The 27,195-nt window shown below is 43.6% G+C and overlaps 1 protein-coding gene across 3 annotated transcripts in view; it reads right to left on the minus strand.

The window, feature by feature from the left end:
• Positions 1-26,102, minus strand: part of Slc39a8 (solute carrier family 39 member 8) — a 61,512-nt gene extending 35,410 nt beyond the window's left edge. The window contains exons 1-2 of one of the 3 annotated variants that reach the window (XM_052179180.1): positions 25,930-26,102; positions 24,750-25,206 (exon numbers count right to left, since the gene is read on the minus strand). In XM_052179180.1, coding sequence (XP_052035140.1) covers positions 24,750-24,968 — 219 coding nt within the window. In that variant the 5' untranslated portion in view covers positions 24,969-25,206; positions 25,930-26,102. Of the gene's footprint in view, positions 1-24,749; positions 25,510-25,649; positions 25,756-25,929 lie in introns of those variants that run through there. The other 2 variants (XM_052179178.1, XM_052179179.1) reach the window with 2 other exon arrangements.
• Between the last annotated feature and the right edge of the window lie 1,093 nt (positions 26,103-27,195).

The raw sequence follows: 27,195 nt of genomic DNA on the forward strand, positions 1-27,195 counted from the left end.
TTGAAAGATTTTTTCCCTTTGATTTTTGAGATTTTAATATTATATTTTTCCCATCCCTGCCCTGCCTCTAAATCTATCCATAAACTCTTCCTTGCTCTCTTTCAAAGTCATAGTCTTTCTTTTCATAGAGATATGTGTGTGTGTGTATATATGTATGTATATGTTATAATATATGCGGTATAATATTTAAGAATGTAATAAGTCTGTATAGGCTATGCCTTATTCACCCCATCCTCTCCTCTGGTGTATGATAACAGCTGTGAACTGGCCGTCAAACAACCAACACTGCTCTACTAATAAGGCATCCCTAGAGCTGCAAGTAGGGGGCACTAGACCAACAGACGAAGAGAATAGCTGGACAGCCAATCAGGGAAAGGTAAGAAAACACAGCTCATGCATAACCAGGAAGTTGCCTGACTCAACAACTACAGAGTATGCTTGGGTCTGTCATGATTCCGAGAACTAACAGGTGTGCTAGCACAAAGATAGAACAGTGCTGGTTCCCAGCAAGGAAGTCTTAAACTGCATGGACTTCAGCTTCCTCCAACCAAAAACATAAGGAAAAAGAAAAATGCCCTATAAATAATCCTCAAAGACTTCTCAGAATTCAAGCCCTAAGTCATTCAAAACGTGGTGACTCTAAAGTTATTCATTTTAGATCCAAACACAGGAACACCAACTGGCTAAGGCGTAGTCGCTTTTTCTCAATAAAGCAGTAGTTTAAATGCCATGTCCTGATTGCCCATTGTGTGTTATTAAAAATTCTCCTGTGGCCAATAAGGAAAAAATAACCAGTGCAGTTAAATGAGTATAGAATAAATGAGAGAACTTAGAATTGTCATGATCAGACAACTTTATATAGAATTTTTGCTAGTCAGGTGGTCAGAAATCACAGGACTTGACAGTAGCAACTGCCCAATAGGCACCCAGGTGAAGAAAGGTGGCAGAACTCGAGGCTCTGCTCGCCCTTAAAATCTAAAACCACTTATCCACTAAGAAGTGAGATGCAAATAATTTTGGACAACAGCCTATTTTCATCTGTTGCAGTCTTGATTTACTAAATTAAACCCAACACTAGAGAAGGCAGTATCTATGAGAGGGCAGAGTCTCCGGTGCTGGGGCAAACAGGATGGGAGCCCAGTCAATGCCTGTGTGGAGAAGGCTCATAACTGGTTGGATCACTGACTCTGTGGAGGAAGTCTGACCCATCTATGGCACATCCCTGAACCTTCTGGGAATTCCTGGGTCACAAGAGGTCCTGGGAAAGCAACTCAAGGGTGATAGAAACAAACGGTATCACCTTGAGAAGATTCATTGAACTTCCCCAGACTGTCGCAGTTACCCACTAACAGTTCTACTTTTTATTTTTTACATGATATTCCTAGTCTCTAGAGTCACACACACACACACACACACACACACACACACACACACACCTTGCAGAGCCTTCTAAACTCTGTACCCCTGGGGACTAACTAGCCTGCAGACACTCTGACATCAGTGGTTACTATTTGCTCATTGCAGCCACAGTACACAGATGTACACAGATACCAAAAAGCTACTCATAATGGCAAAGGCAGCTTAGATCACATTACACACGAGAACCCCGAAATTATACTCAAAATGGCTCCAGCAATAGGCCCGTGCATTTCTGTTTCTGTGCCCGCTACTTTCCTCACTGGAGCTCAACTCTCCTTGCTTCATCTCTAGCAGTCATTACAGAATGGAAGGAGAGGGTGAGAGAAAGATTGCAAGCTCCTCCCTTTGCATTTTCTACAAAACAAAATCTGTATAGTAAAGTATTACTGTAATAATGTGTCTTCTTATAACGAATCCAAGGAGTATGGCAAGACTTGAAGCAGTAGGCTTCCAGGACTCACAAGGACTCTTCTTGGCTAAATTTTAGTCTGAGCTTGGGCCTCCACCTTGACACCCCTTGTTATGGGGCCAGCATCTCCATGCTCTAGCAAAGTATTGCAATTATTTAGAAAAAATCCTCCCACTCTTAATGGCCAGTTACTTTCTAATTAAACTCTCCATCTCTAACTCCGAGTATTTGTCACATTGGCCTGCCTTTGGGGTGAATTCTGTCCTTTAATCAAAATACTTCCCGCATTTGTATTTCCTCTTGGTAAAGTTCTACCCACAGATGCTTCCCACCCCATCTCCTTGGCTTCTCCAAGCTGTTTGGAGGCAGTCTGGTTCTATGATTTCCCCTGGAGTGGGTAATTTTGAAAGGACTTCAATGGCCACTGATTACAGTGGGCATATCAGGAGGACGTTTTCAGGCAAGAATCAATGACCTCAGTAAAGATGAGAGAACATTAACCAATTTATGGAAGGCCTGACCAGAGTAAAGGGCAGATAAATGGGAGCTTCATACATTTTCCTTACATTCCAGTCTGGAATTTACACCATCAACTCCCAGGATCTTGGATCTTTACTCTCAATTACAACAGTGAGATTTCTAGATTGCACACGGTAGATCCCTTCTCCCCTCCTCCTCTCCTCCTCCCTCCCCTTCCCCTCCCCCCCTCCTCTCTCCTTTACTCCCTCCAACCAAGCTTTGTTTCTCTCTCAAAGGATATAAGAAGGTATGGATTAATAAAGATCTGCCATCTTTTGATCCCACTGATTCTATTTTCTCTGGAAAACCCTGGTCAGTGCACCTGACTACGCTGTGCAGGTCAATGGCCTGAATGTCATGCTTGATCACTGTTAAAGGAATCCACAGTTTGACAGCACTCAACGTGGTCCAAAGAGATTCTTACGCTGTCACAACCGTGGTTTTCTTTAACAGTGATCAAATATGATGGCCTCGTCATTATAGCACACATTGCATTGATTGTTTCCTTCTTTACACAAATATTTACTGAAACCTAAAAGTCTGACAAGAATGTTGATGAGAGAAGCGGAAGGTAGAAGAAGCTAGAAGCAGGGAAGAAATAGAACAGAAACAATAAGCCAGAGCACCACCTTCCATCAGAAGACCTTAACAACCATGGTGGTGTGGGGGAGGGGAGGCCCACACACACCAGGAACTGTCAAAGCAGAGTGAAAATGATAAACTTCCTAGGAGATACAGTAAAGAACTAAGAAATCTTATGAGAGGGAGAAGTTGTGTGCAGAAGAAATCATAAGAAACAACCTGACTAAAACTCCAGGCAGATGGAAAGCAGGATTGCCCTGGTGTGGTAGCCAGTGCATTTCAGGCAACTGAATTCATAATGCCTGCAGGACACCAGGTGGTAATCAGTGACGATGTGCTTTCTTAAGAAGCACAGAAGCCAGAGATAAGGCTGTGTCTGTCTTCTGCGGAGCGGTGATAGTGGGGTGGGGGTGGGGGACATGGTCAGGAGAACACACGCTTTAGAAGAGAGCACGTGCCTGAAGAATACAGAATACACCTGGAGAGGAGCAGCAAAGAGACCTAGGAATGGTGACAGCTATGTGTCCTCACGGCATTCAGGAAGGTGAGGCATGGAATCGTGAGACGGTTGAAGACCAGCCTAGGCTAAGGACTGAGACTGTCTCAAACAAAACAAAACACAACGGGTGAGAATACAGCAGATCTGGAGAGTGGTTGCCTAACCTCTGAAGCTTTAGGGTTAATGCCGGGCACTACCACCCCTGTTCCTACCACCACCCCTCTTCCCTACCACCACCAAAGCTAGAAAGAAACAATGCCAAAGAGGCAAAGTGTAATAAATAATAACTCTAGTAAAAGTAGGAGGTACCTTTTCCCTGCCTGGGTTGCACTCTCCTTTGGTTAGTATAGAGCCCCTCACCGTTATGCCTGTGCCCTTCTAGGTGACACATGACTTAAATCTAGACATCCAGACCTAGAAAGAGTTTTAAACCCTCATGATTGTGGGTGTGGCTATGACTGAAGTGCATATCCCCTAGGCGCTGCTTATCTGGATGAATGAATTCTCTTCTTAGCTAAAGGGAAGTTACTGATGTCTTTTTCTTTTTCCTCATTAAACAAGAGTTCTAATTGTTAGGTAAAAGTCACTCGTTGGTTCGTGTTTGTTTTAAGAGAGTCTCATTGATCACTGTAGCTCAGGTTAGCCCTAGGAAGTCCTGAGCAACCTAAGTGCTGGGGTTACAGCCATAAGTCACAGTGCCTGGCTGCTACAAGTGGGGACAAAAAGACAAGCTCTCTTAGTCTTCAGAGCCTGCCCAATTCTTCCTTTGGCCTCTACTTGGCTGTCTAGTCAAGTAGCACCCATTGAATAGGTCAATAAGACCATCTGCTCTTGTGCCGCTGCAGCCAATCTCTTCATACCAAACCAGAAGCAAATGTCATCCCATCTAAAGTCATCCCAGACACTGCTTCAGATTACGTCGTGGATTGGAACTCTGAGAAACACATCCCGAACAAGAACTCTGATACAGAGGCTGTTTCTCTGCGTGGGTGACTCTGTTAGACAGGCTGTGCTCTCTCTGTACGGGTAGAGGAAAGGGAGAGTGACTTAATGCTTGCCAATTTTGTGATCACAATTAGAAAGAAGTGCCAAGGCCAGTTCATTTTCCTTTATTATAAACTAACTCAGCTCTCCAAAAAAGTAAACTCTATTACAAATCCTTTAACAAAAGAGCTGGAGGAGAGACAAGGGCTTTGAGTCTGAGGTGGAAAGAATTCTTAATGTCTTATTAGTGTCTTCCGTACTCTTGCCTGCTACACCACTGACTGCCATCACTTCCTTCTAGAATCTGTCATGTGTATACACAGCAGTGACCCAAGACTCAAAAGCCATCCTTCCCACAACACCATGTGAGGCAGTCTCCTGTTGTAGGCAGGCCGCCACTGTGAACCAACTGCATGCAAACCTGCCAGCTACGTTCCGGGCCTCCGTCCCTTCCGAGGCCTTCCTGCTTCCTCCCTGTTCTCATCCCATGTATTCATTAACCAAATAGGTTGTTTACCCTTTCTTCAGACAGGTGCAGAAGCTGGAAAAGGGCTACGGGCTTCCATCACCCACTTGTTCCAGGGCACAGGAAACAAATGTAAAACAGGTAAATATAATAAAGGTAATCACAAGGTACAGCAAGATAAAGGCTTTCAGTCAAAGAAAAGTCAACCACAATTCACCAATAAGTGAGTTTTCTAAACAATTATCATGGATACTCAGAGAAACCAAAGTTATAGCACATTAATTGCTAATAACAGAAAAATGTGGTCAAAGAAATGCTGAGCTAGGTGTGGCCCTGGTGGGGACAGAGTGACGTGGCTCCTGCCCCTGAGCCGGTTCCCCCGTGTGAACATCCAGGAGATGCCGAGCCAGGTGTGGACCTGGTGGGGACAGAGTGACTTGGTGACATAGTTCCTGTCCCTGGGTCAGGGCCCTAGTGTGGGCCTCCACAAGTGTCGAGTGTCGATGGCTGCTGTGGGTGTAAGGCTTGTCTGTATAATGTACATATTTCACATTCCTCAAGAAATGTCCTCTTTGTTAATATTAAAGTCTCCATGATGATCTGACAGAATGAGCCCAGGAGGGTTGAAGATGTGGCTAATGTCTCAGCAAAATAGTAAAGTCTGGGACCTTCAGGACAGCCCTTAAGGCTATGGGAAAGAGCTATAAATACATGAGTTCAAAATACATATAACCTCTCAACTATGCAAGACATAAGAGTGCGATATGAATTATGGGGGCTTCATGAATCTAAAGAAACAAAGGCAGCTACACTGAGCCAGCTTGTGAGAAAGCTACAAAGACAGGCAGATTCCTGAGTTCAAGGCCAGCATGTATGCTTACTGTCTCTTAAGAATCAAAGGGCTGCAGTCACAGAATGCTGATTCACAATATGATCAAAAGGAAACCTGAAATAAATAACTGAATTGATATGTAAATAAAAAACTGGGCTTCTGGTCTGTCTGCATGAGCAAGCGAGCGAGCGGGCGAGCGGAACGTGATAGCGGTCCTTTAGAATTTTTCTCTAGTGAGAGCTGAGCTCTCTAGAACTCTCTGGAGAGCAAAACAGCTCTTCAAGAATTTTTTCTTACCAGGATTTCTGACTTGGTTGGAAGAACCAATAATTTTTTATAGCAGCTTTTCTGACTAAACCCAGATAGCATTTAGAATTTTTACCTGCAGAGAGAGCTGTCTCAACCAGAGTTTTTAGAGCAGAGCAGAGCAGAACAGAGAGATGGGCGAGGAAGGAAGAGGGAGAGGGAGGAGACAGGGAGAGAGGGAGAGAGGGAGAAAGGGAGAGGGGGAGAGAGGAGGAGAGAGGGAGAGAGAGGGGGAAGGGAGAGTGATGGGGAGGGAGAGAGGGAGAGAGAAGGAGAGGGAGAGAGGAGAGAGAGGGAGAGAGGAGAGAGAGAGGAGAGAGGGAGAGAGGGAGAAGGAGAGAGAGGGAGAGAGAGGGAGAAGGAGAGAGGGGGAGAGAGGGAGAGAGGGAGAAGGAGAGAGGAAGAGAGGGAAAGAGAAGGAGCAAGAGAGGGAGGGGGAGACAGAGGGAGAGAGGCAAAGAGAGAGGGAGAGAGGGGGAGAGGAAGAGGGAGAGGGGGAGAGAGAAGGAAAGAGGGAGAGAGAGAGGGAGAGAGAAGGAGAGAGGGGGAGAGGGAGAGAAAGAAGGAGAGAGAGAAGGAGAGAGAGAGAGAGAGAGAGAGAGAGAGAGAGAGAGAGAGAGCAGTTTCAGCAGAACCTAGGCTGGCAGCTTGAACCAACGATTTGACTTTGAGTCATTTTTTTTGTCACCCCCACAAACCCCTTTTTTCAGAACCCCTCTCCAATGCCAAGGCTGGTCCTTGACAAAGAAATCACATCTTGGGAATGTAAGTTGTACAAGATTAGTCCATAGGAGGTGAGGAAAAGATTCAAGTCTCACGTTGCCCCATTACTAAGCCATTAGAAACTGACTGTTGTGTCTTCTTCATTAACCACAAAAAATAACTCAAATAATATCAAAAAAATCCCCTAGGTCCTACAGCGAAGTGTATTTTATTGGACCTACTGGTTTTTAGGGTCAGAAAGTTATATTACTCTTTAAACTACTTAGGATCCTTGGGAGTGGAGGGGGGGAGGGCAGGGACAGAGATCGCTTAGATGCAATTCTATCCTGTCTCCCCTCTATCTCCATCTTTTGAACGGGAAAACTGGAGTTCACAAAGGTTTCATTCAAGCAACAAAAACTAACAACTGACCCCAGTGTCTCAAACATAGGCTCAGACTCCTAACACAGCTGGGAAGGGCCTGGCACCGCCACGTGATCTCAGCGGCGACTGTACACCCTTTGGGTGCAGACTCTACCGCTGTTTAGATCCAGGACTCTTTTTTTTTTTTTTTTTTTCCAGTTCCCAAAGCAGAGCCAGCCAGCCTGTCAGCACACCTGAACTGCCACTGTGTAAGAACATGGCTGTGAGACCAGGACAATAGATGACGCTAGAGAAGAAAAACGTGAAGACCGAAAACGATCCTCTAATGGGAAAGCAGCCACTGAGATCCCACGAGCTCATGTTACCGTAATATTTACTAATAGGACTCTGACTACGCCTGGCGCATAACAGTTCCGGGTAGACAGGTTATCAATTAATTAATTAATTAAAAATAAAGCAAGGGATGAATAAAATGGAAAGGAGTGATGAGATCTTGGCTCCTTGTGCAACCAAATGTACAACAGTAACCGAGACAAAATGGGTGCAGAAATCTCCCTGAGAGTAGATTTCAGACGGGGCACCTGGCTTACATCCCAACCATTTAAGTACATAAATTTAAAGTGCAGCTTTGAATGTAACTCCTCAGAGGTCTTTTCTAACCTCCGAGGAGGAAGACAAGCGAATGTTTCACTATCTAAGGGTCACTGACAGGTGTCACGGGTCTGGTGGCTTACAGGCATGACACTCACAATGGAAACATTTGAAGCAGGAGTGGATGAGGAACCGGCAGATTTGTCCACCGTGACGATGGGATTACCTAACTTGGTGACCAGACACCTTGATGTCCCTCCCTTTACTGCCACGCCAGCTCCACTCTCCACCAGCCTCTCCCAAGTCGGCCATCTTAAGTGCCTCTTCAGAGTTGATGCATTCTTGGCTTGAATTTTGGACACATTCTTAATACCATAAAAGAGAAGGTTTGAGGAAAAAAAAACACTCCAGATGAATAATTCTCTAGGAGGCGGATCTAGGGATGACAAGTGTTTCTCTGACATCAATGTTTCCAATTTTTATCTCATGCTTTCTTATGCTTCTTACTTAAGCCTGAATGGTGTGCATGTATTCTGAAACACACACACACACACTCACATGCACATAAATATATATATACACATGTGAACACACAGATATACAATACACCACTCACATTCACACATCCACTAAACCATATACTGCAATACACACACATACATCAAATCACACACAAACACATGATCACTTACAAATATGCTTACATATGTATACATATATGCATCTTCACATACACACATTCTTACAAGTCTTTCTGAAGGGCAGATAAAAGTTCTCCTCTAAAATATATTATTTTAAAGACAAAATGACTAATGAATTATACACTATTAGAAAAAACTCCCTATGGAGCAGTGTGCAGAAATAGTATTGCTACTACAAAGCGTGTAAAATATAATTTACAGTACTCTGGGAGGCAGAGGCAGGCAGATTTCTGAGTTCGAGGCCAGCCTGGTCTACAGAATGAGTTCCAGGACAGCCAGGGCTACACAGAGAAACCTTGTCTTGAAAAAACCAAATTCAAAAAATTGGGAAAAAAAATATAATTTACAGTCAAAGAACCCCATATGCTGATGGTGTTTCTATCTCGGTGCTAAAATTATGAGTCATTTTTTTCCCTTCCTGCCTGTCTAGCTTTCCTAATTTTAAACAATGTACTTGTATTTCTGTGTATTTAGAAAAGTGAAAGTGAATCATGATTTCCTCTTTCATTTTAATCTCTTTTTCTAGGTTCTTACAAATGTGGTAGATGAACTGGAAGTTGATCTTACAAAAAAAGCAAAACAGGAAATAAAAAGAATTTTCAAAGCTAAACCTGCTTTTTCAAAGAGGTTTGCAGACTTCACCAGTGGGGACTGGCACATCTCTCAAGACCAAGACAGACAGTTGCTCTGTGTTCCTGCCTTCAACCCTGACCTGTCCCAGTGGCAGGAGCCCCCCTACTTTGTGTCACTATATGAAAGACCCGTGGATGTTTTTTCTGTCGTCTAAGTTCAAAGGGCCATTTTGCCTTGCTGGTCACCAAAGGCCTCCACTCAGTCTCTCTGTGAATAAGTACATGTGATAAACATCTTCAACTCACACTCAAGGTTCCTCACATCTGCATACAAGGACAGCATTTGTCCAACATAGCCACACTGGTTCTCAAACCGTAGTCCTGGGTCCCCCTAGGTTGCTAGGTCCCTGGCAGAGAAATGGTATGGTCAAATGATTCTCTCTCTCTCTCTCTCTCTCTCTCTCTCTCTCTCTCTCATTTTTAAGATTTAGTTAGTTTATGTGAGTACACTGTAGCTGTCTTCAAACACACCAGAAGAGGGTATCGGATCCCATTACTGATGGTTGTGAGCCACCAAGTGGTTGCTGGAAATTGAACTCAGGACCTCTGGAAGAGCAGTCTGTGCTCTTAACCTCTGAGCTACCTCTCCAGCCCCCAAATGACAGCTTCTCCTTTCCTCACCCCTTTACAATTGAGTGAGGCCTCATAGTTCATGTCACAATAGACGGAATGCTGCAGCATATGTAGAAATCCAGGACCACCACCTCAGGGAAAGCACCACCCACAAATGTCTGGACTTTCCCCCATCAATCCCTTAAGAAAATTCATTTATAAATGCTCTACAGGCATGCCTGTAACCCAATCTTATGGAAACATTTTCTCAATATGTTCTCTCCTCTCAGGTGACTCTAGCCTGTGTCGAGTTGGCATAAAATTAGCCAGTGTAACTGACTCCTTGTCAATTTAACACACAACACTTTTTGAGATATAACCTTTGTTTTGGGGGGGCCTGGGGTTCATCCCCAAGATCTCAGATTAACAAATGTCACAAATACAGATTTCAAGTTTAAAAATCCCACAATCTTTACCAATTCAAACACTTAAAAGTTCAATCTTTGGGGGCAAAAAACTTTTCTTCTAAAGTCCAAACTCTTTTAAAAATTCAAAGTCTCTCAACTGTGCCCTCTTATAAAACCAAAACTAAATTAAACACTTTCTTCCATCAAGAGGGAAGAACCAGGGCACAGTCCCAATCTGAACGAAGTAAAACCACACTCCAATGGTATGTGGTGGTGCACGCCTTTAATCCCAGCACTTGGGAGGCAGAGGCAGGTGGATTTCTGAGTTCAAGGCCAGACTGCTCTACAAAGTGAGTTCCAGGACAGCCAGGGCTACATAGAGAAACCCTGTCTCGGAAAAAAACAAAACAAAAAAAAAACAAACAAAAAAAAACAAAAACAAAAACAAAAAACCCCACACACACACACACAAAATAAAATAAAATAAAATAAAATAAAATAAAATAAAATTCAATGTCCAGTATTTGAGATTCACTCATGATCTTCTGGGCTCCTCAGGGAGCTTGGGTCACTTCTCCAGCTCTGCCCTTTGCAGCACACACAGCTCATCCCCTAAAGCTTTGGTCTGTTCCACCTCACTGCTGCTGCTGCTGCTGCTGGTGGTGGTGGTAGTGGTTATCCCATAGTAGTGGCATCTTGGAAGCTCTGGAGTCTTCTACTACAACCAGGCTACAATTTCACTGATAGCGTCTACTAGACTATCTTCATGGTGCAAAGCATCAACTTTTCTCCAGGACATCTTCAACCCTGGACCTTTAACTGATACTAAGGTGGTATTGAAACCAATGGCCTCTCCTGACCTCTCACAGTGCCAAGCCTCAGCCACTCTCCATGATCCCTTCATGCCTGCAAAAGCAACATAACCTGGGATACTCTTACACATGACCATATTCGGCTGCCACCATGAGGTACAACCTTGGCCATCTGTGAACACAGCTTGCATGTGATGACTGAGAAAAACACTTCACAGAAGACTTCACCTCAATGATGCTGGGCTCTCCTTAATCATAGCTGATTCTTTAGCTCTAGCTGAACAGACACCACATATTCTTGACACGAAAAAGCCCAGTAGAGTCTTTGCTTCCCTCCTAAACTTCACAAGCCAGGCCTCCATCATCTGTACTATCCTGACATTCTTATCTTCAAAGCTCCTACAGAACAGTTCTCTGAGCTCAAAACCCTCAATAGCTTTTCTAGCCCAAAATTCCAAAGTCCTTCCACAGCCCTCCCCAAAAGAACATGGTCAGGTCTGTCACGGCAATACCCCCACTATCCTGGTACTAATTTGTCTTGATTTAGGTTACTATTGCTAAAATGAAAAGCAAGTTGAAGAAGAACAGGTTTATTTGAATCCTGTATCCACATCCATAGTAAATCACTGAAGGAAGTTAGGACAGGAATTCAAACAGGACAGGAACCTGGAGGCAGAATCTGATGCAGAGAGCATGGAAGAGTGACACTTGCTAGCTTGGACCCCATGGCTTTCTCAGCCTGCTTTCTTATTGAACCCAGGACCACCAGCCCAGGGATTGAACTACCCACAATGGACACAGCTCTCCCACATCAATCAATAATTTAAAAAATGCTCTAGAGGCTTTCCTATAACCTGATTTTGTGGAGGCATTGTCTCAACTGAGCCTCCTACCTCTTAGATGACTCTAGATTGTATCAAGTTGATATAAAATTGCCCAGCATAGGAGAGGTCTCACACACAGCTTTATATCTCATTGTCTTAGACAACATTCTGTTGCTATGAAGCAACATCATAACCAAGGCATTGTACTGGGGGAGGGGGGCTTGCTTCTGGCTTGCTTCTGGCTTCAAAGAGATTTAGTCCATTATCATCATGTGGGGAGCTGGTAGCAGGCCTGGCAGATATGATGCTGGAAAAGCAATTGAGAACTACAACCTGATCCACAGGCAGAGATAGACTTGGGATGGCATGGGCTTTTGAAACCTCAAAGCCCACTCTTAGTGACACACTTCCTCCAACAAGGCCACACCTACTCTAACAAGGCTATGCCTCTTCATCCTTCTAATCCTTTCAAATAGTGCCACTTCCTAGTGAATAACCATTCAAATATACATTCCTATGGTGGCCATTCTTATTCAAACCACCACCACAACTGCATAGCAGAAGACTTGAGAGTCCCTAATGTAGTCTTGTGTACCTTTAATCCTATGTCCTACAGCCCCACAAAACTGTTTCTTTTTTTTAAGATTTATTTATTTATTATATGTGAGTACACTGTAGCTGTCTTCAGACACTCCAGAAGAAGGCATCGGGTCTCATTACAAATGGTTGTGAGCCACCATGTGGTTGCTGGGATTTGAACTCAGTACCTTCGAAAGAATAGCCAGTGTTCTTAACCACTGAGCCATCTCTCCATCCCCCACAAGACTGTTTCTATTAGAAACATCACCAGCACTGTCTCTTCTACCTCATTCTACCCAAACACATACACACATACAATAGTAAAAACAAACTCTCAGAACTATGTATTTCCCCAAGAGTCTAAATACTTAAAAACCTCAATTATCTATCTCTGCTGGTTCTTTCCCCTTTTTGAGAGATGCCTCTTAAAACATCCACAACCTCTATGCTCTAAACAAGCTCTAATAAACCTTTTATTTTCCCTTCACTGTGACTTATACTCACATAACCCATAATTCTGATACTCATATCTCGAACTATCCAACTGTTCTGTTCTGCAAAGCTCCATTTGAAATCCACCGTCAGGACTTGACACTGTCATGTTCATTTCTTTGTCAATAACCCCACACTCATTTTATTTATCTGTTTAGCATTTATGATAACTTTCTTATATTACCCATCCCCCAAAACACACATGTTTTTAATCAGATCATAGACATTTAGAGAAGACGGACTTCCTGCATATTCTTCAGCCATACCAAGGTTTTGGACATCAAGAGGTTCATGAAGGGAGATTAAAAAACTAGCACATATATGTTAATAGAGTTCTGAGACATGTGGATCAAGACTTTATCAGGACTTCTGAAGAGATCATTCTTAAAGGTAGACATTTTATGTTCATTCTACATAAATTTCAATTTATTTAAAATTATGCTCAGTGCTTCTTAAATAAACTATTACAGACAACGCTGTTTCCAAGGCTGTCAAAAAAAAAAAAAAAACATAGCTATAAAGTATACTTTATACTACATCTACATAAAAACAACTACATCTAAATAAAGAGAAAAGAATCTTAGAAGCTTCAGAAATTAAATACAATACAGTCTCGTTATTTCTTTCTACTCAGACAACATATTGCTGAAATTCTAATATACAATCCTTTCATGTTCTTTTTAAATAATTTGCATGAAAAACAAAGAATTATTGGATTACTTTCAGTTGAATAAGTCATTCAGGTTGATTGGACTAATTTTGGAAGGTGTGATAGATCCAAGGTTACTATTCTAAAAGTTAGTGTCAAGATATATAATTGCGAGGGCAGGTGGTACAGGGCCACACAGGACAAGCAAGGAGTTTTCAAATGGCTTCAACTGTACTAGGAAGCCATTTGGAATAAATGTATTCAGGTGTGTTCATGATTAGAGAAAAACATTTGATCAAGATGCAGAGGAGAAAAGGGGAAATGAGAAAGTGGTGGCAGTGGCTGCATTAATCAGAAGGATGGCTTACAGTTTACCCCTCATAAGACTTCCTTTGTACCCACTGAAGTCCCATAGAGTGGCTACATTTTCTTCCTCCGTTACACAAAAGAGAACACTGGAGTTTAGAGAAATCAAACAGAAGACATTTAAGTTACCGTGACAGGACCTATGTAAATTACATATGAGAATGAGAGAGGAAGAATGGTGGAGGGAGGGAGTAGAGGAGAGGCAGGGGTGGGAAGAGGAGAAGCAGACAGTAACACTCAGGTTCTTGCCTCAGTACGGTGACTGTAATGCCTAGAACTAATGGGGAAGAAACAAGGTTCTCCATTTTCTGATGGAGAAAATGGACTGTGTGAATTCAATCTGGGGCAAGCATAGATGTGTGAGGTTTGGAAATGGGGCAGAGTTGCCCTTTATGTCCACAGCTGAATCCCAAGAGAAAAATACATACCAAAGCAACTGGGGGTAGGAAATACAAATACAGAGAGATATGCATAGAGATCAACCTGATGGAGAAAGCATATAGACTCAAAGGATTGGCCTGAGAAACTCTGAGGACCACAGCATTGAAATATGGAGGATAAGGTCATAAAACATTGAAAACCTAACAGCAATGTAATGGCTGCAAGAAAGGAAAGGGTGGGTTTCCATGAGGTCATAATGGGAACCATAAAAATCTACAGAAAGGTAATCCAGGAGACACATCCATTGTGTTTAAAAACATCAAGGTCCAGGTGCCCTTGTGAAGAAAAATTTTAAGGAAGTGGTGGGAGACATCCGACCATAGTGTGTTGAGGGGTAGCTGGGAAGAAAGGAAGTGGTGGAGGTGCTCATGCAATTCATAATCCAGTTATACACGTACAAGGAGCCACCAAAACCAGACAATCCTCAGGGGATGCTTGGCAGAGCTGCCTAGCCAACACACCATCTGCTTCAGATCAACAAGGGAAAAGAACTGAGAGGCAAAGTTGAAAGAGCCATCTCCCCAGAGGACGCTGAGAACTCACGGGATGGTACACCAAGCACAATGCCTGGCACATAAGATGCACTCCTCAACGGTTAGCCATTGTTCCTGTTAGAATAATAGGAATTCGATGCTTCCTGCTGCAGTGAAGACACTGCCCACATTTACTTTGATGGCACTCATCCCAAGACCGAGAACAGAGCCAGTGACGGCTTCTTATATTAATAGATGCAGAAGTGGCATGCACTGAATCCTGAGCACATCTCTTGAAGAAAACCATAATCCAACGTCCTTCTATACACAATCCCAGTGATCTAGCACCATGACACCATGGAATCTTGAACAGAAGGGTCTGTGTGACATAAAACGCACATTTAATTCATGTGGCACATGTTCTGTGTCTTATCCCAGAACCAAACTTCTGACTTTACAGTCCAGTCTGAAGCCTGGGCTAATGTTCTCCTTCCCTGTCCAGAAAGAGCCATGCATTTCTTTCCTTCCCAGTGAGACTAAAATGGCTGCTCTCCTATTTTTCTTCCAACTAATAAGGTTCGACTGAACTAAGAGGGTCCTGGATTCTTTGGCTTGCAAAATCCATATCCAGGTTTTCATGGGTTTAGAAATAGATCTAAGCCTAAAAGCCACAATCTAATCAATTTTCTAGGGGCACAAAATGGACCCCCTGAGTCAACTCACATTTCAGTAATGGTGTAAAGTTTAGAAAAAAAAAAAAAAACAGCAGAGTCAATTCCTAAATATAATATTTAGGAATATAATAGAATTATATAGAATAGAATAATAGAAATAGAATAATTCTAACATGTATTCAAGTACTCTGTTTCTTTCATTAGAGTCTATGCCTAAGGTTGACATCTTCAGGAACTTAGTACCAGAGTTTGATGAAGCGAAGTCGTGTTAAGAGCCTTTCTCAAAACAAAGTCACAGGGACCAAAGTCACCAGGCTGACATACTTCTCCATGGATTCTTTATCTCACTAATCCTTGTTGTCTTTTCACAGTCAGACCTTCCTCTATAAACTAACGTATGTTAAGGTATTCAGGTTCCCAACAAATAACAACTGTGCTACGGGTAATAAAAGTATATCGATTAATGGTATTATGGGGACAGCAGTTATGCATAAAGCACATGATTTGAGACAGCCCCATGCTCAGGATTTTCCATTGTCTCTCTTGCTATTCATTGTATGAAGTGGGTAGGAGGAATGGAAATTTGGGGTTTTTTTTTTAGATTAGTTCATATTACACACTGGATACTTGAGGTCTGAAATGTAGCAGATGGACTACACTCGTTACAGTTCAAACCACCGTATGGATCGTGCTCTTTCTTTTGGACTCACAAAGGTGAAAACTGGGATTAAAGAAGGTATTTTCCAGGACTAATATGTTACTAAGTGACAGAATTTAAATTTTAAATTTAATCTGGGGCTGGGTGGTAAGCAAGTCTGACTCTAGATGCCACCCTGTTAACCATTATGCAACACTGTCGAAAGCAGTGAGAGATCCCACTGACTCACCAGAATGGTGGCAAGCATGGAACACACTAAACTAGGCTCAGGGGACTAAAACTGCCTCTGGAGCTTCGACTGAGCTCATTTATTTTAGGGGTTTTGTTTTTTTTTCTTTTCTAACTAATCAGTTAGGTATGTATATACTTTTTAAAAACTCTGAAGCAACAATATTAAAATTTGGATTAAAAATACATAACACTCTTTTTCAGGTTAGCACCATTGATTCATCAATTTTTGGTTTTGCTCCCCTTAAACTTCAGGCCAGGAAAAATAGCAGAGAATTTTTGAAAAGAGACACAAACTGAAATAACAAGGCTCTGATTCTGAAGGTTTTCTAAGCTCTCGGATCCCATCGTCACAAAAATAATTTGATGATAGTTTCATTTCTTTATAAACTTTAAGATTCCAAAACCACACTTGGCTATAAAATCAGGCAACTGGGAAATAGTCTGGAGAATAAATTAATTAGCTCCAATTACAAACAGGAGTTTACTATTCAGCGAGTTGAAAATGGGAGAAGTCTCTGAAAATGGCATAGTTTCTAAGATTGTCTAGGGTTTGCAAACTTTTTTGTAAGTAAAAATTTTGTAATAAATGACCTAAAGACTAACATTTCACACCTAGTAATGTGTACAACCCTTGAGGAACACTGTCCTGCACAAAATTAGCTCACAGATTCCAGCAACCGATCACACTGAACTAACATCGCTGGAGTTAACTTTTCTTGACATTCATCCATCTCAACTTCAGGTCTTATTTTCCACTCCTATTTATGTCCTCTTTCTTTTTCCCCAACTCCTATTACCACTAAAAGTAATTAATAACACGGAATTTCAAAGCACATTACATTTAAAGCAATCACACTAAAACTGTGGGAAAAATTAAACCCCTGCCTGTTGCTGTCCCTTAAGACGTGAAGAACCAGGAAACAAGGCTATAGCATGAAGTGTGGAAAGTCCGGCTGCTGCAAACCTTTCCCCTGCCTACTCTACTTGCAACATCCCAAGAGAAAATGCAACTGATCAAGGATGGACTTCACTCTCCCTGCCCTTATAACATAGAGCGCAGACTCGCAGTTAGCAGTGCTTTGTCATATTAGGGCAAGTGATTCTGTAGGCATCCTCTGTTCGCCTGCTTTCCCGCCTTGCTGCAACTCATTCCTCATTGCCTACGCACAACCACTCCCCCCAGCAACATGCAATCAAGGACCGCAAAAGGAAGACTTCTATTTGAATTTGCCAGAAATGGAGTCATTCTAAAGTTCACCATAAATGCTGAGCTGGAATCTGTCCTGATAACATAGGTGTTTCTCTCATATTCAAGTATAGACATAGAAGAAAGAACTGCTGCTCAAAGTGTCTCTGAGGGCAGAAAAAGTCAATATGTGAAATAAAATTCATGAAAATTTCATTCCATGAAAGGGAATTTGTGTAACTCTCTGGGAAAAAATCTAACATGTTTTTAAAAGTATAGACACAACTTGCATAGGCAGATGTTCCATGAATGCATAATTTTAAAACCAAATCAGATAAGCAGAGCTGACTTAGTTGTGACTCTTCCAAAGGCATTCCCAACCAAAAAGATACCCCTTCCTTCTAATTAAGAGTCCATGCTGTCCAGTAGATTGGGAGCCATGTGTATGTGACCTTGAGATATGATTTGTATGCTTGCTATGGGGATTACTTAAACAGTGTAGCTTTTCTAATTACATCATTTGTTTATTTAGTGTGTATGTGCATAGAAGCTTTGACTATCTACTCTCAACTCAACATTCACATATTTTATTATCAAACATGTCTTATCCTCCCTTTCATATGGCACTGGGATGAGCTGCTGTTTTCTTTTCTTTAACACTCAGTGCATGCACACGCAAGCTATGACACTCCTGTAGAGTTCAGGGGACAATTTGTAGAAGTCAGTCTTCTTCTTCTGCTGTGTGGACCCAAAGAATCATACCCACGTCATTAGCCTTGGCTTCAAGTGCCTTTACTTGGTGATTCACCTCACCAGACCAAGAACTGTGTGGCCTTGTCTCACACATTGACTTTCCACACCTATTCATCCAATTACATACAAATGCCTCTATGAAGGGAAGGAGACAGCCCTGGAGGACATAAGGCTCTAAGTTCAATTCCAGAATTCATGTTTAGAAGGTAGGGGAGGAAGATAAAGAAAGAGGATGAGGAGGTGAGGGGGAAGGAGGAGGAGGAAGAAGAAGAAGAAGAAGACGAAGAAGAAGAAGAAGAAGACGAAGAAGAAGAAGAAGAAGAAGAAGAAGAAGAAGAAGAAGAAGAAGAAGAAGAAGAAGAAGAAGAAGAAGAAGAAGAAGAAGAAGAAGAAGAAGAAGAAGAAGAAGAAAATAAAAAAATTTAAAAAAAGAAGAAAAAGAAGAAGAAGAGAAGAGAAGAGAAGAGAAGAGAAGAGAAGAGAAGAGAAGAGAAGAGAAGAGAAGAGAAGAGAAGAGAAGAGAAGAGAAGAGAAGAGAGTGGAGAGAGGAAAGTGGAAGAGGAGGAAGAGGAAGAGGAGGAAAAGGAGGAGGAGGAGATCCTAGACCTGGCAGACAAATCCTTCAGGCTTCCTGGATAACCAGTCTAGCCTGCTTGGCAAGTTCTAGGCTAGTGAGAGAAGCATCTCATAACCAAATGAAAAAAGAAAAATCTAAGGAATGACAGCTGAAGTTGTGTGCTTGCCTCTGTATGCATGCCCACGCACACACACTGAAAACAAGAACCAGTCATCCTTACTAGGTCCCTTGTAGCCTTATGACTGTTCCCCTTCATGTGACTAAGCAATGGGTCCAGATAAGGAACTGATGTCCATAGTCCAAACTATGAGGTAATAGCTTATCTGCTGAGATAAAATGTTTTCTTAGACTATAATAAAAATGTATGCACTACTACGGCAAAGTGTTTAAGGCTATCAGGGATTCCACCACTTATACCACTAGTCCCAGTGCTTAACCTCTCTGTACCATATTCTCCTATAAGACAAAAAAATAAATTAAAACATAGCACTTTTATCATAGGACTGTTGTGATAACAAATGTGATATTACAAATAAAATCGTTAGAAGGGTTGTATTAGAAACACCCACTGTAATTACCTACATTTGATACAGAGGGATCCACATGACTCATGGGGTAGTGGGTAAAAGACATACACTTGAGAGTCAGACATGGAAAGAATGAAAAGCATCTTCCTTAAGTGGATCTCACTCGCACCTGGTGCCTAGGCAAATGAAGCTCTTGACGTCACAGTCAAATGAATGAATCACACAGGTCCCTCATTTTTACCAAAGCCTGAAGGCACAAGATGTTGTGTACGGTCACCTTCAGTGAGAGTGATGTAGTGGATCTGCAGGGATCCCTCATGTAGGAGACTCATCAAGGAGCCAAGCATCGTCTTTCTGTATCCCACGCAAGGGCTCTCACGAGAACCAGCAGGTCGGAAGGCATTCCTACCGGATTCATGCCTATCATTTCTCTACACAAAAAGGCCAAAGAAAGGAACGTGTGTTCTTCGTCTCTTCCACCCATAGTCTTTGCTCCCTAGAATGCCTCCCAATACTATCTATCATTGCCTTTACTTCTGGAAAAATACATGGCACATGACAGTAAGCAACACATACAAGAATAATGCAGTGACCAATGCATATACATACACACGCCTCTTTGGCTACTTACTGCTACCCAGGTCATTCATTAACCTGAGTCAGGAGTTATCTTTCTACTTCCAGAGACCTCTGGCTTCATAGAACCAGAGGATACTAAAGACTTAATAATTACATGATCAGTCCAGGCAAAAGACTGTAGAAACAGAATAGGGACATAGCTCCCTGGTAGTATGTTTATCTATCATGTTTGACACCCAACACTGGAAATAAATTATCACTGTTGATTCTTGAGGGGCCTTTGCATACTTTTTGGGTGGAGAGCCTGAATATTGCCTTCTGCTAGCTCCAGACTGAGAGGGTCAAGACACCTTGTAAAACCCAAGGCCTCCTCCACCCCACCTCTACTCATTCTGTACAGTCCACAATCTCACCCCGCCCTTTGGAAATGCGGGTCTGCTCCTGCCCCATTACTGTTTGTGTTCTCAAGTCAGACGTATCATCTGAGCATACATTACAGTCAGATGCACGTGTGTTCTACCTGCCGCCATGCCCTCTAAGTATGGAAGCCCAGATTGCTGTCCTTCTTAACAAGCTTCACAGGTGGATTCAAGAAATCCTAATGAAATCTTAGACAATGGACAAGGTGGAGCATCCTCTAATGCCAACACTTGAGAGGGTGAGGCAGGGAGCGTAGGAGTTTAAGGCCCTAAAGAAGTGAGGCTCTGTCCCTGAAATCCCAAACGAAAGTATTTACTGCCTTCATAGTACACACCAGATGCTTTATCTGCCCTGAGGGGGTGAGTGGGTCATTCCCGTCTGCTTGTTTAAATCCTCACTGGAGAGGACACTTCATGGGAGATACAGCCACAAAAGGAGAAAAGCGTAATAACACAAATAAAAGTATAGACATAGTGTACTATGACTGTGAAGGACCAGGAGTTAGATCCAAAATAGAAAGAAGAGTCACAAGCAGATAACAATCAGGACAAAGGCCTAGCTCCGTCCTCATACTCCTGACCTGAGACAAAGGCCTAAAGGCCTAGTTTTATAGCGTTCTCCACTTGTGCACCAATACAACCAATTCAAGGCCAGGACCAGGACTTGTTTGCCCCAAAGCAGTGGACTTATCAGCTTCCCTGTCTTTGTTCAAGAGTGACCCACCTCCAAATTGGGGGAGCAATACCCCTCAAATACACCAAACTTCCCCCCTCAAAGAGAGGCCAAATTTGGGGTTCCCAAGTTCCCTCCCCCACTCCTCATCCTACCTCCCAGTTCCCCTCCAGTTTATTGAGTGCACTTTTCTCTGTGTGTCTTACTGTGGCTTGTGTTTCCTCTCCTCTGATAAAAGTCTTCCCTTACTGGTGGATCCTGTCAGCTCTGTGGAAGATTTTCCCCACTGCTGCCTGGTGTGCTCCAGACTTTTTCTGATTTTTAGTCTTTTTCCTGACAGAGAAAGCAAACATGAACACGATCCCTAGATAGGAGCAACTGTATCAACTAACGTGTTGCCACACAAGAGAAAGGAATTCCTCCTAAACTCTTGGCCAGATCTAAAAAACTTTTCAGAACGTAATGCTTAGAAAAGTGATATAATAAGTTCTGTATAGCCCTGCCTTTTATAGAAGTTAGTAGAGGTTATCTTCAGAACACATATATAGATAACTGACAGTAGCAAGATAAATACCTTGCAAGAATTTAGAAAATAGAGCAATCTTGGTTGGCAGGATTTTTAAGACAAGATTGGCTAGGCTTTTTTAAGATGTTTGTTTGTTTGGCGTTTTCAAGGGAAGTCAGACCTTTCTAGTTGGAAGAAGGAAGGCTCCAGGGAAGATACTGAGAAAAGGCATAGAGAAACTCACAGAAGGGTGAAGAGCTCAATTCAGTGGATGCCAGGTCTGAGGAGGAAGGTTGGCCTAAGGGGAGCAGAGCCAGAAATGCCAGGCTCAAGACTTGGACTTCATTCTCGAAATGGAGTTTATGGAGGGTTATTCAAAGAAAGCATACCACGTTGCTTTAGGAAGATTGATTACACATTCAAATGGTTTAGAAATAGACTGTGAGCATCCCGATGAGGATGTGAGAGAAACACGTCTGATGCAGGAGACGGCAGGAAAGTCCACAGGGAAGATTGGGGATTGAAGCCCAAGTGGGGAGACCGTGAGAAACAAAAACGTCACCTCCGCCTATTCCAGAACCTCAGGGATGTTTGAGTGGAGGTGTCCCTAGAGCTCAGCATAATGCTTCTGAAAAGGAGGGCTTCTCTTTTGTTTAAACCAGTGTCCACATGAGAGAGTGTGGCAACGCAGTTCCTGAGAGGAGGGAACGATGGGAAATGTAAAGAAGAGACCAGCGTGGGAATGAACAGAAGGCAGCCCTCTCGATGCCCAGATCCATCCTGCCTAGAGATTCTGACCTCTAGCTTCCTTGCATTCTGTGTTTCCCAGAACAGATCAGTCTGCATGTCGGTCAAAGAGCACGCCAGAGCCCTTTGGCTACCGAGGCCCTCTTTCTCACACAGTTTGGGTTGTTCTCCTACCTAACTCTTTGGACCCTCAATGGTCATTAAAATGACCATTTCCAATTCCAAAATTGGAAACTGAACTGTGTCCTCTGAGAATGCAAGTCACCTCTGTTTCTCAAAGCAGCAGGGCAACAGTAGCCCTGAATACCAAAAAGGAGAAAGATGTCCAAACTTGCCATGTTCAGTAGTCTATTGCCCGAAAGAATTTTGTCAAACCGCTATCAAAGCTCTCACGCAAATGTCCAATTTTGTGGGCAAATCTTGTAGAATATTAAGGAATTTCTGGCCCGTGCAAACCTTTGACTTTCTCAGACTTTTTCCAAAGTCAGCTAATTAAATTTCTCACAATACGCTTTGCATGGCTCTATTCTGCACCCACCAGAACTGAAGCTGCATTCTTTCAAGCATGAAGACAGCAAAGGTCCTAGCCTTCATTTCAGATCTGACGGTTTAATGCGGGTTGGAGCACGTGCGTGCCTTGGCAAGCCTATCTACCCATTACCAGCAAATTAATGGACTCTTCGAGATTACCATTTGCCATCATTTCACCAATGGTTGCTATTGTCATTAAGACTTCACAGAACTGCAAAGAGATGTTTGTTAAGCCTGATTAGTGCAGAGTTTTTCTTGGCCTCTCTGTTTCCAAGCTAATTATGGGCTTCCTCCTGTCTCTTTTTAATACTCATAATGAGAGTATGCATGCAAATTTGAGAATGAGAATAAAGATATCAACATATAATTTACCCATTGAGACGTCCATCCTACATGCTTACACACTAAGCATTGTATTACTTGTAAATGTAACCAATTTTCCTAAATAGATTATCTATTCCCCTTACTTTCTTTCCAGGGAGCTTGGGGTCTTTTTAAAACTCACCTCCAGACTCTGTGAGATAAGACTGTGGTTAAGTCAACACAGTATGTGGGCTGCAGATACAGCCTCAAGTCAGTCCCTTAAACTTCATTCCAAGCAAATGGCCACACCTACCTAGAAACTAGTCAGCTCAGCTTTTCTTTCCTTTAAAAGAAGACAATCCAGCTACCCCAGAAAAGACCTGCAATGGCATTTGCTTTATTTCAAAATGCATCAGTAAAATATGCGGGTATTTCATTATTTGCAACATGTAATTTCTCAAACATTAAATCAAATCTAAAAACATGCAAGAAATGAAACTTAAGACAGTTTGCTTTTAAAAACTCAGCATGGGGCAGCACAAAATCCTTCTAGGTCAAAGAAAGATCATATGTCACGGCATCCGGAAAAACTCTGCACCTTGAATTGTAATCTATTTTAACTAGTAAAAGATAGTAATACCAGAAACAAGACCGTGGGGCTGGGGTCTGTAGCTTAGTGGTACAGTGCTTGACTTGCAGGCTAGACAAAATATGTCTAATTTAATCCCCAGGAAGGAAGGAAGGGACCTAACAACTATAATGCTAATGAATGTTGAGGAATTTATCGGAACAAAGCTTCCTTCATTGTAATCAAAGATCAGACTCTTTGGAAAACACCCTGTTTCCAAAAGCAGAGATGTAGAATATAGAATTTCCCAAACATCTTAGGAACAGAAACTTTTCTAGTAAACCCCCACTGCCCCAATGATAAACTATATATGAACTACGCCATCTGCTATTTAACGTGAGTCTGGTAAGCAGGAACGGGCAGAACGAAGCATTGATTGAATTGCCCCCTCTAATGGCTTGCTGGACTGGGGATTAGAACTTGCGGTCTCCATCACCAGAAGATAGCCAAAGCCCTGAGACCAGTGTGATTTTTAATTACCTTATAAAGTTCAAGCCCACTATTAAATCTGGCGCATTAGTAAATGACTAGATACACGCATGTACAGAGAGAAACATAACATTTTGTTACTTTGAATGAATTTTAGAGTCAAACTCATGACATGACATGACTAGAAATTAACTCGGAGCCCCAGCCTTCCACCAACTGAATCAGTAACTAAGCGGTGATCTGAGCCTTAAGGTGTCCACAGTTTCCCCATCTGTAGCGTGTACCGTTTCAGCCCTAATGACCTTATGCAATATACACAATAGCGCTTTTTAAATGGGAGTGGTCAGTCACTCTGAAACTGAGAAGGACCGCAAGTGACAGGTTCCTTCTGCTGAATGCGTAAATTAATGGCTCTCTTTCCTTGAGATTTAAATACACCATTCCAAAGTCTCATATCATGGGTGACTTTCCGCCCTCTACCACTTCCTAGACCTATCAGTTTTTCTACAGATCCACAGGGTAACTCGGCTTATCATTTTGGCTTGCCAGATCCCTATCTCTAGTCCCTTAATGCCTGGTAAACCGACTGGTGAGGATCAAATGACCCCCCCTCAAACTTGAAAAACTTCACAAAAATCCTTTCTCTGCTCTGCTACTGTTCTGGGATGGGAATCTGCCGGAAACTGCAGACCACGCGGCCACCCTTACCTGGTTGAAGTGCAGCTGGCCCAGGTCCAGTGCTCCATGCTGGGATGCAGCCCCCAGACGCTCCAGCAGACGCCCCAGCTGCGCGGCTGACAGGCTCCGGTTGGTGCCGAACACTCTCAGCACATCCTCACTGAAGGCGAGCTCCGGCCCCTCCGAGGGGCGTCCCAGGCTGGTGGCCGCCAAGAGCAGCAGCCCCGCCACTGCCCGGCCCGGAGCCATCGTGGGGCGTGCAGCTCCGAAACTAGCGGATGCAGGGACCCGCGCCCGCCGGTGCTCCGGTGTCAGTGCCCTTAGGGTGGGAGTGGGGGATCCGCCGGACCCGCGTCACAGCCTGGCCCAGTTAGCGAGACGCTCGGTGGCCCCGCTCCTCTGCAGCCTCAGACCTGCCGGGCATTGAAGAGGTCGCACAGCCAGGAGGGCGATAGGCAGTGTGGCCTCTCGGGGCCTCCTGCGGAGCCTGAGATAAAAGGAACAAAGGGGGACAGAGATAAAGGCCACTGGGTCAGCAGCCTGCTGGCCCCAGAGCTCTAAGTGGCCAGAGTCTCGAACTCCGAGCCGGGCGTGGGGCCAGCTGTCCGGAGCCCGGTTTGCTGAGGCCCCAGGATTTGCTTGCAGTGTGGTGACACTCGCTTGTCCCGGATATAAAGCTCCAACCGCGCCACACTTCGGGGAACTAAATCCTCTCTGACTGTGCAACCCCAACTCCTCTTCCTGTCTTGAAGCTTTATTTTCCCGCCGCAGAAACGTGGAAGGGTCCGGACCCCCCACTCCCCACCCCCCAAGGAGCTAGAGAGAAACACTCCCTCCGGGTCCCCAGGTTCCCGCGTCTACGCTGGACTCTCTCTGTACGGCTGGCTGAGAGCTTGGCAAGTTGATACGGAGTTCTTGCTAGCCTCTCACCTCTACTGTCTATGCCGGACCCTGAGGTTCAAATATATTCAAAATATATTCAAAATATTCTCTCTCTCTCTCTCTCTCTCTCTCTCTCTCTCTCTCTCTCTCTCTCTCTCTCTCTCTCTCTCTCTCTCTCTCTCCCTGTCTCTCTCGGAAACTCTGAGATCCGGCCCTGCACCCTTTAGAGATAAGAAGGGGAGGGAGGGTGTTGTCCCCGCCCCTGTAGCACGTGGTGTCACACTCCCCCAGGCTGATCTCCCAAGTGCGTCCACACCGGGGCGCTTACCTTTCCGTCTGCCATCCCAGCCGCGTGGTGCCGGCTCTCCGGAGCCCACCTCCACGGTGGGATCCCTAAGCCCCCTTCCTGGTGTCCCAGCCTACTTTTTTGGTGACCTCCTTGAAATCAGCTTCCTGGAACGGGGTCTAGAGCCCGTTGCATTGTCTCAAAAATGAACAGGAATTGGTGTTTTTCTTCACTTCTTAAAATCAGAGGAGAAAGAGGAAACCAAATCAGTCGCAAGCTGGTGGGCTCGCTGAGCCAGCAGGGTCCTTGCGGGCCCTTCCTGACGCCGCTCGGGATATCCGCAGATCACAAGGAATGTTTATTTGCTCAGAGGAAGGTTCAAGAAAAGCTGAGTTGGGTGTCAGGTCAACAAGTTTGTGTAAAGTGAATGTGGTGTTTGGGGACAAAGGTTGTGTCCGGTGGATGAAACGATCCAGAAATAAAGAAATAGAGTTGCCTTGGCTGTCAGATGGCTGAAAAAGAATTCAAAGTGCTGTTCATGCCTTTCAGGATGGGTGTGTGTGTTTTACCCTCCTAAAAAACAGCAAGTTTAAAAACAGGGGCAGACAGCTAACAGAAGAACAAGGAGGTGGAATGAAAAAGAAACTTACTCATAAGAAATTTGGCGCTCTCTCTCTCTCTCTCTCCTCTCTCTCTCTCTCTCTCTCTTTCTCTCTTTCTCCCTCCCCCCCCCCCCCGCTCCGTGTGTGTGTGTGTGTGTGTGTGTGTGTGTGTGTGTGTGTGTGTGTGTGTGTTTTGCGGGAGGGCGTGGGGAGGCGGGTGCTGGATTCCAGGAAGATAGGGGGCCTAGGCAAGAACAACTGAAGGACTGCCCTGTGATAAAGGTGGGGATGTGTTCTGTCTCACACCGGAGACTTTAGGCAGCTCTACCAGGCAGCTGGCAGGAGGATGTTTTCAGTGTAAGTGTGCCAAGCCTTAATGTGGAGAATAATTTCTTCATGACTGGAAGCAATCCAGACCAACAGATCCCGGGTGAGAAGCACTCACCTGGACATGACAAAAAGCCTTGAAAGGCAGGGAACTGAATGATCCTGAGGCTGGATTCTTTGTGATTAAAAAAGAATAAATAAATCAGACCGGTGTTGGTATTAATTTACAGAACGGTACTGATGCTCCAAGAACAAACCTCTCACAAAAGGACCAAAATGTAAGCTGATAGCACAAAGGAGCTCTTGCATCACCAGCGGATGAGTTTCTGATTAAAAGCTTTTTAGTGGAGCTGTAAGTGTAGTATATATTGTCTGTTTC

The sequence above is a fragment of the Apodemus sylvaticus genome, chromosome 4 (assembly GCF_947179515.1).
Source record: "Apodemus sylvaticus chromosome 4, mApoSyl1.1, whole genome shotgun sequence".
Lineage (NCBI taxonomy): Eukaryota > Metazoa > Chordata > Mammalia > Rodentia > Muridae > Apodemus > Apodemus sylvaticus.